This window comes from Astatotilapia calliptera, unplaced genomic scaffold (genome assembly GCF_900246225.1).
Source record: "Astatotilapia calliptera unplaced genomic scaffold, fAstCal1.2 U_scaffold_22, whole genome shotgun sequence".
Classification (NCBI taxonomy): domain Eukaryota; kingdom Metazoa; phylum Chordata; class Actinopteri; order Cichliformes; family Cichlidae; genus Astatotilapia; species Astatotilapia calliptera.
The window spans coordinates 68,684-80,781 of NW_020535752.1; the positions used below are offsets into that span (position 1 = coordinate 68,684).

The 12,098-nt window shown below is 39.6% G+C and overlaps 1 protein-coding gene across 1 annotated transcript in view; it reads right to left on the reverse strand.

Moving 5' to 3' along the window:
* LOC113017843 (NLR family CARD domain-containing protein 3-like) overlaps positions 1-11,237 on the reverse strand; it is a 32,878-nt gene extending 21,641 nt beyond the window's left edge. The window contains exons 1-5 of the mRNA XM_026160950.1: positions 11,212-11,237; positions 1,631-1,701; positions 1,426-1,555; positions 357-435; positions 9-195 (exon numbers count right to left, since the gene is read on the reverse strand). Of these exons, the coding sequence (XP_026016735.1) occupies positions 9-195; positions 357-435; positions 1,426-1,544 (385 nt within the window). The 5' untranslated portion in view covers positions 1,545-1,555; positions 1,631-1,701; positions 11,212-11,237. The remainder of the gene's footprint in view (positions 1-8; positions 196-356; positions 436-1,425; positions 1,556-1,630; positions 1,702-11,211) is intronic.
* Between the last annotated feature and the right edge of the window lie 861 nt (positions 11,238-12,098).

Genomic DNA, 12,098 nt, shown 5'->3' on the forward strand with positions numbered 1-12,098 from the left:
CCTCTTACTGCTCTGCAGACGGTCAGCCAGCTCCTCCTGCTTCATTCTCCTCAGGAAGTCCACTGTGATCTTCACAAATGCCTCTCTGCTGCTGCTCCTCTGACTCTCTAAGCATTCTGGGTAATCTGGACTCAGAACCTTCTGGAGCTTCTTCAGCTCGTTCTTCACAAAAGTGATGATGTTGTCCTCCAGCAGCTGGAACAGAATATTTATGAATGAGCCAATCAGACTGAAATCATGGAGCCAAACATCAGATCCATGTTGGACACACTGACGATCCACTGGTCTACAAAGAGCAGCATGGAGATGACTGTGAACAGAACAGATGTAACAGTAGTTGTTGTACATGTACAGACCATAAATATGGAGTCCAGCTGTGTTTGATGCTGCTGGGCAGACTGACCACTGGGAACCTCTGAGCTCTGCTGGTCCACTCTGTGGAGGAACCATGAAGGATCAGATCAACACAGGATAAAGATCCAGGAGTTTCTGCTCAAATAACTTCATCTGAATCAAGTCTGTCAAGTTTTAAACTCTCAGATTGTGAACATATCAGTAATTTTCAGTCTGTTTTCATGGACGTCCTTTCAGTGGTGATGTCAGGGATGATTTTGAAGAAGCTCATCAAACTGAACCATCAGCAGATCACTGCTCCAAAACCAGAACATGATCCGAGGTCTCCCTCCACCACCAGAACACCAGCTTTACTAACGTGGTAGATCAGTGTAGTACAGATCAATAACTGATGAGTCATTTGATCAAAATCACTGAGTGCTTCACGTCTGACCCTCTGATGCTTCTGTAGACATTTTGCATATTTAATGAATGTCTGACAGTTTTACATTCATTCTATGAACACAGTGGAAATGTTGTGTTATAGTCTCCATGTTGTTTCCAGCATCATAAATTCTTAAGTTCAGAAAATTAGATTCTTTCTTCACAGCTGAAAAACAACATTTATTCTCTATTGAAATCTGCATCGTCCACTCCAAAGGTCACAATCTGAAGGTAACATCTGGTTTTGTTCCCTGTGGTTAACTCTGAGCATCAGTATGGTGGGATTTATCCACTACATCCACACCACTGTGGTTCAGTGTTGTCCTGATGGAGTAACAGCAGCCAGTATGATCCAGGCTTTAGCTGCTGGGTCTCTGTGTGACCTCTCAGACTGTTTAACAGATCAGACACAAAGAGAATCAGAGCAGCTCTGTTCTTTAAAGACAAACATGAACCCACTCAGGTCACACTTTCCCCACAGATATGAGCATCACTGTCCTCAAACAGCAAATGACCAAGTCGAACATTTGGATCTTTTCTCTTTCATTGTTTTCTTTTTAATGAATCTTTGTAACAATCTGAGGATGTTTCAGGTCATATTTATCCAGGAAACACAAACATGTAAAGGAGTCATCACAGCTCTCTGACCTCGTTGCTCCAGGTTCACCACTGAAGTTTGGATTTAGATCTTTGGACCGGTCACTCCTCACAGACGGACAGCTGGACCCTGCAGACTCTGCTCTGTCCTCCTCTTCCTCCATCATCATCTTCAGTCAGTCTGAGAGGTAAACCACAAACACTCAGTGAGTTCACATTAACAGGAGGAACTGAGTTACAGTCGCTGACCTCTGACCTGTCATGTGACCATGAAACCAGGTCAATATGTCTGTAGGTTCAGTCATCCAGGTCATGTGATCTAAGGAGCTTGGAGAGAAAAGAGACGTCTTTAAGTTTCTGGAAGACGTTTCATCTGAGAAGCTTCTTCAGCTCTAAAACCAAACGGTGGAGAGTCCCAGATATTTAAACCTGAGAGGGAAAGAAAGCATGTCGCTGACCCACCACTGATGTTATTTCAAGGAGGAAACTGAGAGCCTTTGCACCAGGAGCACAAACATCAGCTCCAGCAATGATCCACTGATGTGTTTTTATTCCATGTATGAATGTTGTTATTGACAGAGATGACGTTTGTGTGTCAGTGATGCAGTGACTGTTGTTGTTACCTGTACAGGCTGGTTAGACTCTATGAAACAGATCATACAGATCTCTGCATGTTAGAAGAGACTATTAAAGGTCATGAATGAGACAAAGGCAGGGAGGCGTCCTTTACAGCTAAACAGCAGAGTGAGAGAACAGCCAGCACCTCTACATTTATCACATTATACAGCACATGTATGATACTGACAGGGATGAGAAGAATTTAGTGATTCTGATCCCATCATTGATATTACTTATTGATTCTCAGTAGCTCTGCTCTGACAGTCACCACCATCACTGAGCAGCATATCAAAGACATTTGTGCACATTAACTGCATGTTGTGGCTCAAATGTTTGTGCATGTTGGAGGCATTTCCTCTTTGTTGTGATCAGTGTTGGTCATTACTCAAAACAGTCATTATTACACATATTACACAGAACACTTTAATTAAAAGTAATGGAGTACGTTACTTCATTACTCCTCATAACATTACTTTGATGTTAAAATGAACAAATGAGCATGTAACAACATAAAGCTGAGGTACAGCCCCACACACCAACACAGATCCTGATGAGGTCACGTGATGTTTCTCTGAGTGTTTATGAACACAAATCAAAGATGAAACAGCACAAAGACACTTCAAAGTGATTCTACTGTAGAAACATGAACAGGTAGAAACCTGCAGCCTGACTGCTCATCACTTTGTTACCTGTTCAAGTTCAGCAGCAGCAGCTCACTTTATCACGGTGCTGGTCTGGGGTCAGTGTTTACTCAGCTTTAACTAGTGATGTGACGTTCTGTATCGAGGCTTCGAAGTGTGTGTCGAGTAATGGAGGGGGCGTTTCCGCGAAGCGCGTATCGAGGCTTGCTTCATTTATGGGAGGAGCTGAAAATGATGACGTCCGAAGCCTCGCTGCCCGGCTGTACCACGTGACTGGTTCAGGAAGCGGTTCGAACTTTGCCGCGAGCTATGACAGCGATATAAACCCCTCAGACAAAATGTGGGCGTTTGATGGAGAGTTGCGGTTAGTGAGAGTTAGAGACAGTTTAGAAAAAAAAAAATCGCCTACGACCTGCCACAGTGGAGAAACTGTTTCTTTTTAATAAAAACCAATGATGTGTCCCCTAAACACTAATCACTGTCCTTGCCTCAATGTTACAAAAGCACAACCACTGTCCACACCTCACCTCACAGTATATGATCATTTCCATTTTAGGCATTTCCAAATAATCATGTTCCATACTGCCAGTATAAATATACACAGTACACTGCATCACTACAATATACATGTTTTACACACTCCTTTTGTTGTTGACATTTACAGGCTGTGTGCAAAAAGGCCACACTCTTCAAATTCATCAGCTGCTCTGCTATCAGTCCACTAGGTGGAGCCTGAAGCACACACGATGCATTCACTGACACACACTGAGTCACTGTGACTGGAAGCTTCAGTCAGTCCAACACGTGTGAACATTTTAAACCTTTCAGTTGATGGACTACTTTTAATTAACTGCTTTAGCCCACTTACAATGAAAATTTAAAAAAATCTTGTTCATGACGTGTGTAGTATGTTAACACTATTGGAAGGAAAAAAAAAACTTGAACTCCAATTTTGAAAACACAACTTTCTTTTTTTTTTATAAAGCTCTGACTTGTATTATGAGTCTGTGGTCTGGGAGAGAGTCTGTAACTCTGTCTGCAACATACAGTAAATAATGACCAATGTTGGTGATAGAGGATTTTTATTATGCAATATGATCAAGTATAATCAAATGTGCTTTATATTCAAATACAATATAATCAAGTGTGTTTTATTTTCTAGTGTTCATATATTTTCACGTAACTGAGTCTATTTGTTAACACAAACGCAATGTATTCTTTTTTAGTATCTGTGATGTCAGATAAGCATGATAAACTTCTGTATTCTTTACCCCAGTCTGAAAGGTCAGACAGGTTGAGATAATGCCTGAACTCTTGTTACAGGAAAAATGTTTCTATGTTTCTTTACCTTCTTTTAAATGTGCAAGCATGCCCTTTTGTCTATGGTTAGATTAGTTTAGAATTATCTTTTTAGACTTTCTCAGCAAAGACATACTGTTTTGGGACATATTGTTTTAGATTGTTTTATCTCTCACAGCCTTCTCCCAGCTCTCTGCTGACGAGACTAGCGCCACATATGGAGTTGTTTATTTTATTTGTTTTGTATTTTCTTATCCTGTTCTCACTGTCTTTCCTATAAAAATTACCAAGCCACTGTGCATGGTGTGAGTTGTTCGCAGCTCACCCGTGTACACGTTTGATAAAGAAAGTAACTTTGTCTCATTGTGTCTTTATTTCTCCTGGGTCTTTTGCAGAGTTTTCCCCCAACATTTCTTGGTCCTTCGACAGCCGGATCACCTCCATCGTGTCCCATCTCCGTGACCAGTCCACGTTGTTCGCCTGTCGACAGCCCACACACCAGGTGTGTGGAAAAAGACCAAGAGCGTTAAATTCGGGTCTTGGCCAACGTCTTAGAAAGCGACCCACGGTGGTGGGGCCCGATCGAGGTGGACCAGACCCGGCGACACTGACCAGGTAGATACAGACACACTGACACAATCTTGCGTAAAAGCGTATTTTAAATTCAGGGAATTTAAAATAGCGAAAGTAGCTCGTCGCGACTGGAAGCTCCCCACTTCTGTGGGTTTAAAGTAGCTCGTCGGCTGGTAGCTTGGAGCTCGTCGACTGGAAGCTCCCCACTCTTGTGGGTTAGGTTTGGAGCTCTGGGTAGCTCCCCCAGCTGGGTCAAGGGAATAAGTAGCTCGTCTACAGAAAAACTGGCAGCTCCCCTTATGATAAGGGTTCCGATCGCGCGAATAAGTGTGAATGTGAATGTATGTGTGTGTATTGTTTTAATTAACGGAGCAAGCTGAATTTTCACGGTCCAATAAGAGACTGAGCTGCTCCTACTGTGTTTTTCTTTTACTGCTATTCACTGACGTGCTGGTGAGTTGAGAGAACGGTCGAGTTCCGTCTCGTAAAGTTCACACCGCTTTTGGAAATAGTCCGAAAGTAGAAGGGCGTGTGAGCAACCACTCTCGTCTCTAATACCAGCGAAGGTGATAGCAGCTGTATTGTGTATATATTACTTAAACAAAAATAAGTAAATACATAAATAAGATGGGTAATCAAGCAAGTGAAATTAAAACTCACTCCTGCTGACGAGCAGTGGTGAGAAAAGAAAAGTCCAGGGGCCGGACAAAAACAGTGTCTGTAAACTGAGAGATTTAAGAAAACAAAATATAAACAGTCAGAAGAATAGAACTCAACTGCCAGTTTAGTAAAACCAGAAGACGAGACACTGTGCAGTTCCCACAATCCTTTTAGTAAACCATCACTCACTCCTGCAGCCGCATCTGCAGCAACACCCATATCAGGAAGAACATAATAATCCTTTATTAAGTGAAAACTAGAGATCACAGTAGTTTTGTAGTAGTTTAAAAGGGTTGAAAACAGACCCCACTGAGTAGATATAAATATAAAAAGTACGAAATAAAGATGAACAAAGGGAAAATTACAGTAGAAATTATCTTTAGAGTATTTGAAATTAATAATAGCAAGGATAACAACCTGTAAAGTGATATTAACAATGAAACACAGTTGGCATGATGACCATGCCCACAATGTATAAAATGAATATAAAGCAAATAATTCACACGAAAATATTTTAATAAAATAAATAAGGTATATTAAGGCTGTGTCATTGTTCAGCCAAGGACAGTGTGTGAAAAGGTAACTGTCTCCACCCTGGGAAAAGGATGATTCTGCAGGTCATCTGAAGCCCTTGATGGATACAAAGCTGGAGGAGACATTTATGAAGCTTTGCAGAATTTGTCCATTCTGCAAAAATATGTCACTGACCACACATCTGGAGCAGCTACACCGCCATGTCTAAGAGTAATGATTTCAAAGATGATAACAACTACAATGACTGCTTATGTTGCCGTGCCTCAAGAAGAACAGCATCCCGTTGCAATTCTGTTAGAGGAGAACTTGTAATAACTGCTAATGAATGACGTGGTGATTAAAAATGATTTCTGCCTTTTTCAAGTGATCATGCACTGATTAACACATTAGTAGGTTATGCAAGTTTTCATGCTTTTATTTTTTTTGAAGTCTTGAGTTTTAAACATAAGTTTTTCATTTTAAATATAACGTTTTCATGCTTTTATTTTTTGAAGTTCTCATCCTTTTATTTTTTGAAGTTTTCATTTTAAATATAAAGTTTTCAATTTAAGGTTTGCATCATTTTAAGTATAAGGTTTCATGCTTGTATTTTTTGAAGTTTTCATTTTACATATTAGGTTTTCATCATTTTTAAATACAAAGTTTTCATTTTACTTTTCACCCTTTTATTTTTTGTAAGTTTTCGTTTTAAAATATAAGGTTTTTATCCTTTATTTTTTGTAGTTTTAGTTTTATTATTTTTTCTTGTTTATTCCACTTGTTATTTCATTTACTATGATTTTCATTTACTATGTTTTTCTTTGTATTATTTTCTTTTGTTTTATTCTTTAGACCAAATGACTTCCATTTCTGCTATGCTGACATTTTGAAAATTTAAAAAATTGCTTAAGATACTTAATAAATAACCTTCACAGACAATTGTTGTATACATTTAAAATAAGTTAAAACAGGAGGGAATGTTACAGGAAAAATGTTTCTATGATTCTTTACCTTCTTTTAAATGTGCAAGCATGCCCTTTTGTCTATGGTTAGATTAGTTTAGAATTATCTTTTTAGACTTTCTCAGCAAAGACATACTGTTTTGGGACATATTGTTTTAGATTGTTTTATCTCTCACAGCCTTCTCCCAGCTCTCTGCTGACGAGACTAGCGCCACATATGGAGTTGTTTATTTTATTTGTTTTGTATTTTCTTATCCTGTTCTCACTGTCTTTCCTATAAAAATTACCAAGCCACTGTGCATGGTGTGAGTTGTTCTTCTTAAACGTTTCAAACTATTTACAGAACAATCAGCTGTTCTGCATCAAATCTGATGCCACACAAATTATTTGTGCCGCTCCAAAAAATAATTCCTGTCCACTATGAGATGAAGGAGAACAACAGCCTGATACCTGCAGGCCTGACAGCAGCAGATGTGTCACTGCTGTAACACCTGTAACACTCAGCAGTCGCCTCATTGTTCTGACACACACAACAACACTATTGACTACACTACACACTAACTACACACTGACTACACACTAACTACACAAGATTTGCTCTAAACGCCTCAAATCTCTCACATCTCAAACACGCCGTCACTCCGTTTCTTAACAACTAAATGCCATGTTTTGATTGGTTTACTTTAATTTCAATTCAGGTTAGAATTCTTTTTGTGTGCGCAACACAGATTTTCTCTGCGCAGAGACCGTGCCAACAGTGCGCAATTCAGAATCAGAATCAGAATCAGAAAGGGGTTTATTGCCAAATGTTGAGCAGGTTTACAACATTAGGAAATTGCTGCGGTGCTTCAGTGCAAACAAACTGTCATAAATTGCGCTTAAATAGACATGAAAAAAATAAAAGTAGGAATAAGAATTAAAAGTGCTACGTAGAAAGATATGTGCATGAGATATACATGAGATATATACATGAGAATAAGAATTAAGAGTGCTGCGTTGAAAGATATATACATGAGTGCAGGTGGTGATCAGTGCCAAACATGGAATGATGCAGTGAACACGTAGGGTCATGTGTTAGTGGCGGGGACAGTCATATGGTTATTGTTCATGTGTCCAACAGCAGAGGGGAAGAAACTGTTCTTATGGCGAGAGGTTCTGGTGCGAATGGACCGGAGCCTCCTGCCTGAGGGGAGCAGGTCAAACAGACTGTGTCCAGGGTGAGAAGGGTCAGCTGAGATCCGAGCTGCACGCCGCAATGTCCTGGAGGTGTACAGGTCCTGCAGAGATGGGAGTCTGCAGCCAATCACCTTCTCAGCAGAGCGCACAACACGCTGCAGTCTCTGTTTGTCCCTGATAGTGGCTCCAGCGTACCACACGGTGATGGAGGAGGTGAGGATGGACTCGATGATTGCAGTGTAGAACTGCATCATCGTCCGTGTTGGCAGGTTGAATTGCGCACGTGCGCAGCTTAGAGGGAACATTGCTCACAAGGTGACTACCAATAAAAATGAGTGTGCTTCACTGTCAGAGCTACGGTGATTCAACCAGTAGGTCGAATGACTTGATAATAAAAATGTTTATTTGATGCTTTGCATTGAGGCGCATTGTTGAATTTGCAGGGACACAATAACCACAGATCAGTTGTTCAAACCACTACAGTAGGGAGCCATGTCATGAATAATAAACAAATACTAATACTAATACTACTACTAATAATAATGTTAATTTAAGTAATTGTTTTCGACTGAACATCACATATAATGTAACAAGCAGTAAATTCAGGTTAAGTGCATTATCAGCATTTGGAGGAGCTCCTTATCCTTCTCTTTACTGCTCACCTCTTACAAAGTGTTCACACAGTTTGCTAGCTTCTTTCAGCCTGCTAGCTATGCTAACAAGTCTACTACACACACTTGACTCGGTCACATGACAGACAGCAGAGATAGCTGCTCTGCTAGCTAAGCTAACTCATGTTAAAGGTCAAAGAAATGAGGCGATGCTGCTGGGAGTTACGTCACAGACTAGCAGAATTTAGTTATTCAGCATAATATTTAATCCTTATTATCTGCTCCTCTCACCTCTGTTTACATCTGAAAACAAGAAAATTTAGCCAACAGTTTATTAGCTTCGGTGAAATTATAAACAGGCATCAGCGCAGTCACCTATACTGTGCTTTAATGCTGGAGCAGCAGGAACACCAGTTAATCTAAAATCTCCTTTTCTCTCTAAAAAGTGACAGCAGGCTGAGTCAAAGACAGAAACCTTATTTAAACACCAAATATTCACTTCCTGATCCAGGATTCAAAGAGGACGTTGAACTTACTCAGCTTCTTCTTCCAATGAACGTCTTCACTCTGCAGCTCTCTGCTGCCTGGACCAGGTCTGTGTAGAAACAGAGAAAATCCTCTGCTTCTTCTCCGTCAGCAGTCCTCTGTGTCTGCAGACTGCGTCACATTAAACACTTCACACCAGCAAAGAGGCTGAAGCTCACAGGTCAAAGGTCAGCTGCCACACTGTGTATAACAATTCACTTTTGAACAGTAGATAGCCTGTAGGCGTCTCTGCAGTGATAAACAGTTTACACATTAAACACTGAACCATAAAAGAAGCTTAAGCTGCATCTCACAGGTCAAAGTTCAGCTGCTGCACCCAGTTATGAGTTTAAATAAATCATGAACAGTCCAACAGCTATGAATGAAATTTAGAGGATTCAAAGAAATATTGATAAAAGTTCTCGGAGCTGCTGTACAAATATTTTTAACTCACTATGGAAACTCCTGGTTTCAAACTTTAAGCTTTTTTGCTGAAGCAGTTGTACAGAAATAATATTAAACTATAACAGTTCTGATATACAGTGATCCCCTCAAAAATAAACACAGAGATATAAAACTTCTGTCCATTCTGCCATTAAAACGGTAAAATAGATCCACTGATCTGATTTTTTTACTGTTTATGAAGAATAAGCAAATATATAAGATGATGAGAGGTGAGAAAAAAATGCTCAGAATCACTCGTTTGTATTCAAATGTCAAAGTTAGTATTCATCTGTTCCTCTCCTACACGTCACTATAAAGTTTAATCTTGTAAAAGTCAGAGTTTGAGTTCATATTCACTGCAGTTTAGTACAATATCTACATGTTAACGTTTGTTTGTGCTAAACTGTTCATTTGTTCTGTTTCATAATAAAATATATAAACATCTGTAACATCTGCACTTTAATATCTGGTATTTTGTACAGACAGAAGACAAAAGGTTTACTTTAGTATTAAAATATGAGTCCCGTACAAATCAAATATGTATATAAAACTTTAAACTGATTTTTTTCAAACTTTTTTCCTCACCAGGAAAAAAGAAAAACTTTTTACATGTCAAAGCTCAACATCTGACTTACTATTAATATAAAAACCGTGACTGAAGCATCTTTAAATGTTCAGATTTATTAACAGTGTTTTAAACTTAATACTTAAAACATGTTTTATCCTCCATCTTTGTTTCAGTGTGAACAGTCTGAGCGGACAGTTCGTGATATTTTTAACAGAGGCCGACCTGCTGAATCAAATTTGTTTTAAAAAACAAAGTCCTCTGCTGTCCCTCCACCTGCTGCCTCTGAACACGAAGGGTGAGAACTTTAAATTAACACTGTGGCAGATATGTAACCATCTTTAAATGATCTCACTGACTTACAGACAAATGAAGGCAGACGTCTGTGGTGGCTGAAACCTCCACCCAAAACATATCCACAGACAGCAAGGTTGTTGTAGTTTTGTAATTTTTAATTAGTTTTTATTTGCATTTCTTTTTCACTTTGTGTTTTTAATTCTGTTTAGTTTCAGTTAGTTTCCACGGTGAGTTTGCTTGTTTCAGTTTATATTTGATTTTTTATTTATTATATATTTACGGGGTCAGAGGCTGGACTGACGTAGATTAATGTAGATTTTATGATAAAAACTGAACTTTTTGAAAGCAGTGACTCAGTCTTTTTTTTTTAGCCAAACTAACAACACTAACAGGCCATTTCCTGTAAAATGTTAATCAGTTTTACAAAATCATTTCATTGATCATTCTCAATAATTTAGTTTTAGTTTGTGTTTTTATTTCTACTTGAACTTTTTTCAGATCTAGCTGTTCTAGTTCTAAGTTGAGTTTCAGTTTCGTGTGTTTTGTAACACTTCTTCCTGTTGGAGAGGAGCCAACAGTTTGTGACGCAGTATTTTTAAGACCAACATGTTGAACCTGAATCTAACACACATCTATACGAAGTATTCATTTACAAAGTGTGCTCTCTGTCTCCTGCTGTGCGTGTAAATAAAAACATCCGGAGCTCAGCGGCTCTCCGGTTGAGCTCAGGCCACATTCAGTATGTTTAGTCTGATTCCCGGACTCTGATCACACAAGCCCAGAAAATGGCGGAGACACTCGGCCTTGTTGGAAAACATTACACACTGACTTTAATGGAGAGACCGGAAATACAAACACACACAGTTTGTTGTGTGAAGAAATCAAACACGAGCTGAACAAACAGTAAAGTTCCTAAAGACAAACTGTTAAAGGAGGAAACAAAGCAAACTTACAGTTTCTTCACACACCAACAACAAGCTCCACTCCACACCTGGACACTAAACACGGACACACAGGTGAGCTGCTTCCTGGAAGGAGGCGGGGCTCCACCTGAAACTCAGCACAGGTGGGAGGGGCTCAGCTCTGTGTGTGCTGATGTGTTAACTTTAAAAATATGCCGTCTGACTGCTCAGACTGAGTCAGAGTAAAGTTCACATGCTGACGTGTGGAGACATGAAACCTTGTTGTAGCTGCAGGTGTGAACACACTGATCCCAGATCAGCTCTGCTGTGTTTGTAACATGAACATTTCTGCTGCAAAGCTTCAAATGTTCAGCATGTTTCTCTGTTTCCAGTCTATAGATCCAGTCACACTTTCTACCTTCACCTGTGCAGTAAAGACTGAGAGCAGAGCTGAAACCAAGCGTCCAATCAGTGAGCAGCATCAACACCTGAGCTTCATTCAGACTCTGTTATTGAAGATGTTGTTGGTACAAAGTTCATCTGCTGCTCACATGAATCCATGAAAGATTTATTTCACTGATGTTTCTTCAAAGCTCGTTTCAACCTGTTGAAGTCATGAATGAAAGTGCAGACTGAGAGTGGATCACATGATGTTTGAGGTGTGTCATGTGACATGTTCAGTATTGTCACACATGTCTAGATTGTCCCTGATATCATAACTGCTCAAACACTGATGATTATATTTGAAGAATTATTCCTGATGGCAGCAAAGTTTGAATGGAGCTCTCTGTCTGTGCTGATTTGTCGCCCTCTGGAGGTCAAAGCACAAACTGCATGATGTCACTGTAACCACCACAGTGACAGGAAGTGTTTTTATGACTGAAACACTGAAATGATGCTAACGGCTGTCGTTAGGCTCACTGACAGCAGTGCTGATG